This window comes from Varanus komodoensis, unplaced genomic scaffold (assembly GCF_004798865.1).
Source record: "Varanus komodoensis strain SLA01 unplaced genomic scaffold, ASM479886v1 scaffold26, whole genome shotgun sequence".
In the NCBI taxonomy this organism is placed as follows: domain Eukaryota; kingdom Metazoa; phylum Chordata; class Lepidosauria; order Squamata; family Varanidae; genus Varanus; species Varanus komodoensis.
Window position 1 is genome coordinate 521,831 of NW_025335684.1, and position 6,790 is coordinate 528,620.

At 59.2% G+C, this 6,790-nt stretch overlaps 1 protein-coding gene and 1 long non-coding RNA gene across 2 annotated transcripts in view; one reads left to right on the forward strand and one right to left on the reverse strand.

Moving 5' to 3' along the window:
* Positions 1-3,042, forward strand: part of PARN (poly(A)-specific ribonuclease) — a 15,835-nt gene extending 12,793 nt beyond the window's left edge. The window contains exons 22-24 of the mRNA XM_044433376.1: positions 1,301-1,490; positions 1,843-2,024; positions 2,208-3,042. Coding sequence (XP_044289311.1) covers positions 1,301-1,490; positions 1,843-2,024; positions 2,208-2,260 — 425 coding nt within the window. The 3' untranslated portion in view covers positions 2,261-3,042. The remainder of the gene's footprint in view (positions 1-1,300; positions 1,491-1,842; positions 2,025-2,207) is intronic.
* Positions 2,374-6,790, reverse strand: part of LOC123025015 — a 10,739-nt gene continuing 6,322 nt past the window's right edge. The window contains exon 2 of the long non-coding RNA XR_006415049.1: positions 2,374-5,436. This is a non-coding gene — a long non-coding RNA (uncharacterized LOC123025015). The remainder of the gene's footprint in view (positions 5,437-6,790) is intronic.

A 6,790-nucleotide genomic window follows, 5' to 3' on the forward strand; every position in this document is an offset into this window, starting at 1 on the left:
GGGGGGGGGGGGGGGGGGGGGGGGGGGGGGGGGGGGGGGGGGGCTCGCAGAGGCCGTGGAGCCTGCGAGGGCCACCCAGCGCTCTCCCCCGGGCGGAAGGAGCGTGGCCGCCAGCTGACGGGCGGCTGGCCGACTCGCCCGCTCGGGCCGGCCTGGGCCTGGTTTTGCGCCAGAGCTCGGCTGGGACGTGCGGGGCTGTGACTCGCAGAGCCGCTGGGACCCGAAGGGAGTGCTTGGCAGAGCAGGTGCGAAATCCTGCGTGCGCACGAGTGTGTGCGGGGGGCGGGCACACTTGCACTCTCGTGTGAGAGGCTCTGCAGGGACCTGTGGCGAAAGCCCTAAGCGGAAGAAAACGTCTGCCTTGGAGGTTTGTTGCTTCTGTCGTGCCGTTTATCTAACAAGCCGCAGTGCGCCAAAGGCCTTGGAAAAGCGTGTGTGTTCTGCTGGGCCTCCCTATTGTTTGGCAGTCGAGCAGAGCAAAGGGGATCGTGCTTGGTTCTGTTTTCCACGAAATGGCAACTTCGTGGCTACGGCGCTCGGGAGGCCTGGGCCTCCCCCGCCTGTGTGTGGGCCCGTCTCTCCCACGGCCTGGCCGCGTGCCAGCGCTTCCCAGTCCGCTGGCACACCGGTGGATCGCCTTTCTCCTGCCCCTCCCCAGGAGCCGAGCGCTGCTCTGCTGCTTCAGCGGGCCGCCACTTCCGCCCCCTTTCGGGACTGCTGCGGCATGTTCCGTGTGGGGCTGCCCTCCAGGGGTCGCTGGCAGCCTCGGGCTGTGCCGAATGGGCCGGCCGCATCGCCACCCCCCGCCTGCCTTGGAGGCCTTTCATTTCCGGTCTTGACCCACGATGAGGAACCCGGTCTCCCCGTTCCGTTCCCCTTTCACCCCACTTTGTCTGCCCCGCTTTCAGGATAATTAGGCCGTCCGTCAGGGTGCTGCCCATTTCCGCCTGACCCGGCACTGCGGCGCTTCCTCCTCCCCCTCAACTCTTCCCCTTCCCCACCGCCTTTCCTCTAGAAATGGCGAGTCTGGGGGCAAGGGCCGGCTGTGCAGCTGCGGCAGGCGGCAGTGGGCTCGCCACAGCCGGGGACCGGCCCCCCCCCACCATGCCCCCTGCGCTTCCTCACTCCAGGAAGAGGGGGCCACGGTTTTGCCCCCCAGGAGGTGGGTCCAGGCGGGAGTCGCATGCCGCCCGCCTCCTTGCCACTGGCTCAGCTGCGCTCGCCGGCTTCGTGTGGCCGTAAGGTCGGTTTGGGCCCAAGTCCGCCTTCTCCCTAATGGGCCGCTTGTTTCTTGCCATAGCCGTTAACACCAGCAGATACGCCGAAAGTTACCGAATCCAGACCTACGCAGAGTATATTGAGAAGAAGCACGAAGAGAAGAGGCAGGCAAAGAGGAAATGGGCCGAAGACAGTTGGAAGGAGACTGAGGGAAAGCGCTTAAAAACACAGGTCACGCCGTACCTGCTTCAGAGCCGGTACGGTGTGAGCAGGTGAGCTGCTGCCCAGGTGCAGGTTTGGAAGCGTCCCAGTCCTGAATGTCGGAGGCCCTCCGAGGCGTCCCAGTCCCACTGGTGGGGCAGCTCGCTAAGCAAGCCACAGATGCTCCTTGCAAAGCCCTAGATGACTCACGGTAAAAGCACACAGGTGCCCATAAGGTTCAAGTTGTAAGGGAACCGAGTCTTCCGCAAAGGTTGCTTTGGTGAAACACTTGCTTTGTGAGAAAGTTATCCTGGATCCGAAGCCTGGGCTGCCTCATGCCCGGAGTAATCTTGCGAGTGTCTGCGAGAGTCCTTTCCGCCCTGACCTCCGCGTGTCTCTGCCCACCTCTGCCCTGCCCTCCAGTTTTGCCGCGACCAGCCCTGGGGGGAAGAGGAGCATGAGCCCCATCCAGGAGGAGAGCGGCTGCGACGACCCGGAGGAGAGCCAAGGCCAGGAGGTGCCGCTGGATCCTGCCGGTGCCGTTCCGGAGTCCATGGAAGGGAAGGGAAGAGCCAGGGAGGCCAGCGGGGAGCCAGCCGCCGCAGGTGAGTGCCGCACCCGCAGTCCTCCCCGCCCGCTGCCATGGGGGGCCCGAGCCGTGCGGGCAGGGGGGTGGCAACACACGCTGGGCTCTGCCCGTTCCGGCCAGCCTGCGGGGGGAGAGAGACTCGGGTGCTCGGAAGCCTTCCCGGCAGCTCGACCCCACGGCTCTGCTGTGCTTCCTCCAGGAGACCTCAAGGCCACCCCCACCCGGCTCTTTGACGTCCCGGACACCTGGTAGCCGCCAGCCCGGCACGCGGCCGGCTCCAGCCTGGGGAGGCTGCAGCACAGGCGGCCCCACAAGCGCTGCTTTCTCTGAACAGAGCGGGATCCATGAATAAAAGATCAGCAGGCTTCTGGAAGAGCAGTTTAATTCTTTAAACTGTCCGCTGAACAAGCCTCGCCCTTTCTGTGCGTGCGTGCATGTCCGTCTCGTTGCCTACGTGAACCTCCTTTGCTGTCGTAAACGCTAGATCAAAAGGCCGTTGGGCTCCGACCGCCTCTCCGCGGCGTGTGGCCCGCAGAGCCGAGCAGGATGAGCTCGCGCGTTTCGAGCTGGCTCGGCCGGTCTTTGCGGACAGCACAGCGTCCTCCGCAGGTCGGCTGCATCCGGCTGTTCATGCTTTCGGCCACTCGTCTCTTGCCGTCCGCAGTAGGAAAGCCCCTGCCGGCGTGTCCCCCACCACTAAAACCCGCTTCAGCCCATCCTCCGCGTCTTGTGTTAAAGGAAAGGACAAAGGAAGACGCCTCCCTCAGATCCCACATCATGTCTGGGAAGGGTGTTGAGCAATGGGAGGGGGTGTCCCTTCCCTTGCAGTTTCCCCTCAGCTCGTGGTTTGTGTCCAGTATTTAAAAAGACAAGCAGAATCCTGTGACATTCACCAGCCTTCCCTTGGTATTTAAAAAAACTGCTTTGGTAGATTTCATAAACTTGGGTTGAAATTTAACATTTTTGTATCATGGAAATGAGAGTGAAATATGTATTTCCATAAAGTGAAAAATTAAAGATTTTTTTCTTATGAACCCAGGCTGTGTCCATTTCTGATAGCATTTATTTTCAATGGTTTTAAGACTAATGAAAATTTAACTTGGCCAAGCACAGGCAAACCATTTTTTCCTACCTACCCAGAGTCAAAACGTCATTCACCCTCTTTTGTTGCATGCTGGTCTAGAAAAGCAACCTCAGCTCAGAGCACAGGCAGCGTTTGTGTAATGCAAGTGTGCAAAATGGGGAGCTGGATGCACGCCCCCACGCACGCACGCACGCGTCACCTGGCCAGGCAAAGAGCGGGCTTAGGGGGAGGCCCTGGGGCTGGTACGACCCCGGCACTCTTTCGTTGCCAGCCCACAGCCAGTGTGGGTTCTGCTGTCATTCTCAGGAACTCTGGTGCCCTCACCCATCATGCTGGCCCGGGGATGCTGGGAGATGTAGTCCAACCCCTCTGGGGGACACTAGGCTGAGGAAAGTTGTGTCGGAGGGCATAAAGGCAGCCCATGCACCTGCCAAGGCTTTGCCCGTGCAAACACACCCGTGTCCTTCCCCCACAACCAGCTGTGCCCACCCCCAGGGCTGCGCAAGGCCTGCTCAGCCTGCCAGCCCCCTGGGCTGTGGGGCCGGCTAGCAGAGGCGCAGCAGCCCCGCAACGGCCGGCCGGAGGGAGGGTGCTCCGTGGCCAGCCAGCATGGTGCCAGGCGCTGCGCGGCAGGGAGGGGTGGATTAGGGCAAGGAACTCTTCTCGCTCGTATCCCCAGGCAACCCCCCGGCTTCGCAGGCTGGGCAACCAGTGCGCCCCCCAGCCAAACGTTGGAGTGCCGCTTCATGAGCGGCCCCTGCAAACGGCAGCCCTCGCTCGAGCGGCCTTGTTTACTCAGCGGGCAGGAGAGGACTGCCCGCTCCAGCCGGCTCTGGTCGGCTGCGTGCTGCAACACGCTCGGGCCGCCTCTCGCCACTCAGCTCATCTTTGAGGACTCACAGTTTGTCAGTCTCGCACGTCCACAGATGGGGCGCCTCTCAGCAAATCCACCTTCTTCGCAGTAGTTTGCATATTTTTTTAAGTAAAAATGGAGTGCCTCTTTCTCCCCTTCCACTCCTTTCACAGCTTGGAGGCCTTACTCGACATCCATAATTACAAGTACTGAATAAAGGCATTTTAGTTTGAATTAGAAAAATTTAAAGAGCATTACACCGCCTCAAGTCCTGTAAGCTGAAGAACAAGCTAATGCAGCTCATTCTTGCAAAGCAGCCTTTCTTCTGTGCAGGCAATCCTTCTGAACATTGTTTTTAAAAAACCGCTTTTGCACTGCAAACAACTGTACAACTTCCATCTGAGTTACAAACATGGGAAATTCAAAAACATGGCCAGTGAACTCAGCTGAAATACCGCCTCTCATATGCATTAAACCACTTTGGGCCAGAATATTGGAACGTGAGCTTCCCTGGGGTCCTCAAGAGAGAGAAAACACAGGACTGACATGCAAAGCAATAATCATTACAGTGCCGGCTCCCGCCTCTGTTGGATGCTCGGCAGGTAAGCAGGGCGAACGGGCCATTTCTGGGACCCACTGAAGCCATGGACTGGGGTGTGGGGAGCAACAGGGCTAAGGGACCCCCCCCCTGAGCACCCCCCCTCGTGCCACCACTGGGTGCCTGGCTGCCTCTCCCGTAAGCGCCTGCGAGATCCGGGCCCAGCCGCTGGGGGGCTGGCACTGGGCCGTAGAGCAGTGGCACATTGTCTCCGGAACCCGCTGCCTCTGCAAATTTGGCAAGCACCCCCCTCGCCTGCCTTCAGCGAACAGTAACAATATGCAGTCCCTAATTACAGTCATCCACTTAATTGCTTTATCAATCTTGTGGAAGCTCCCAACGCAAGCGACGAGGACACATCACAGAACGAAATCTCTGCTAGAAAGCGTTTCCCGGCCAACCACACCAGTAGCAGTCCATGACGAGGGAGGGGAGGGGAGGGGAGGGGGAGGAGGTCATGAAAGCCGGCCAAAGCAAAGTCTGAAGTCTACCTGTTATTTGGGCTGTGAAGCTGCTGCCACCATTAAACGTCTGGGCCCGCTACGAACGCCTCCTCCCTTGCATTCCCGCCCGGACCCCGAGCGCTTCAACCAAGGTCCTGCTCCAAGAGGCACCTTTGAAGGAAGGAAGCAAGGAAGGGGTGACGAAGGGCCTTTTGGGGCGGCCCCATCGATGGCATCAACTCCCAAGGGGGCTGCCTGGTGCCTTGGCCTTTTCACTCTCCCGGGATTTTAATTGTTGATCGAGACGTGTTTTGCAATTGGCTTCCACGAGGTCTGGTTGCCACGGTTCAATATGCTCTTATTTGTTCTGTGTTACAGTTCTTCAGTTTGCGTTGCTTGCGTCCTTGTTTATGTTTCTGGTTGCAGTTTCGATGTTTAGCCATCTGTAACCTGTCCCGAGAGCAGTACACAAACATATTTAATACATAAATGCTTTATCGCTGTGTTGCGTCTCGCTGCCCAGGAAGGGCTCTGTGGGACCGGCCAGCCCCCCCCCGGGGGCCCCCTGCTGGCCCTACTGCCCAGCGCCCTCCCCAGCTGCCTGCGCACGGACCCCACCCCACAAGCCCCCAAACAATGACGCGGCGGTCCTCATCTTTTAGAAGCCGTCCAACAGGGAGAAGCTGTCCCACCAGACGGGCCGGCCCCCTGGCCACCCCGTGCCCTCCTCTGCTGGCCGGCGCATCCTGGGGCTGCCGCTCTCCGGCTCCCGCCACAGAGACCCGTTCGCAGGTGCTCGGCCCGGACCACAAGGGCTGCCCGGGGACCCTGCCCGGTCTGGCCGGGCGGGCCTTCACCCACCCAAGCTGTCCACGTGGTCATTTGACAGCCCCCCCCCCCCAAGTTAATGATTGAAGGCGGTTGGATGAAGTCTCTCCCCACTCCAACGCAGCAGCCCCAGTCCCCGAATCACCACCGTCCGCTGCTCCGCCGGGCAAAAAGGCTGTGAAAAATTGACCCCAAGGAATGGGGGCACTGCAGAGCAGCAGAGGCAGCGAGGGACACGCCAGGCCAGCCGAGAGGGGGAAAGGCAGCCAGGGCACAGCGGCTGCCGCGCTGGCCCCCGTTCAGGAACCACGTTCTTAGGCTAGGAGGACCTGAGTTCCCAAAATGCCATGGGGGCGGGGGGACCATTCTGCATAGCTCACCTTCTGCGCCAAGCCTAAGAACGTTGCAGGACGTAGAAAGTTCGTGGGAACCATCGTTTTCCGAACCCTAACCCTACCCTGGTGCACAACCCTAACCCTAATATAGGGCTAAAGTTCCACTGAAAAGAGGGCGAATTTGGAAAAGACTTCCCTGAGGAGCTTTTTCTGCCAAGCTCATCATTTCTGCCCATTCTAAACACATTCCAACCATCAAAACCATGCCAGGACACCTCGTTTTCCTAACCCTAACCCTACCCTGGGGCACTCCCCTAACCCTAATATAGGGCTAAATTTCCACTGAAAAGAGGGCGATTTTGAAAAATCCTTCCCTGAGGAGCTCTTTCTGCCCAGCTCAACATTTCTGCCCATTCGAAACACATTCCAACCATCAGAACCATGCCAGGACACCTCGTTTTCCTAACCCTAACCCTACCCTGAGGCACACCCCTAACCCTAATATAGGGCTAAAGTTCCACTGAAAAGAGGTGATTTTGAAAAAGACTTCCCTGAGGAGCTTTTTCTGCCCAGCTCATCATTTCTGCCCATTCTAAACACATTCCAACCATCAGAACCATGCCAGGACACCTCGTTTTCCT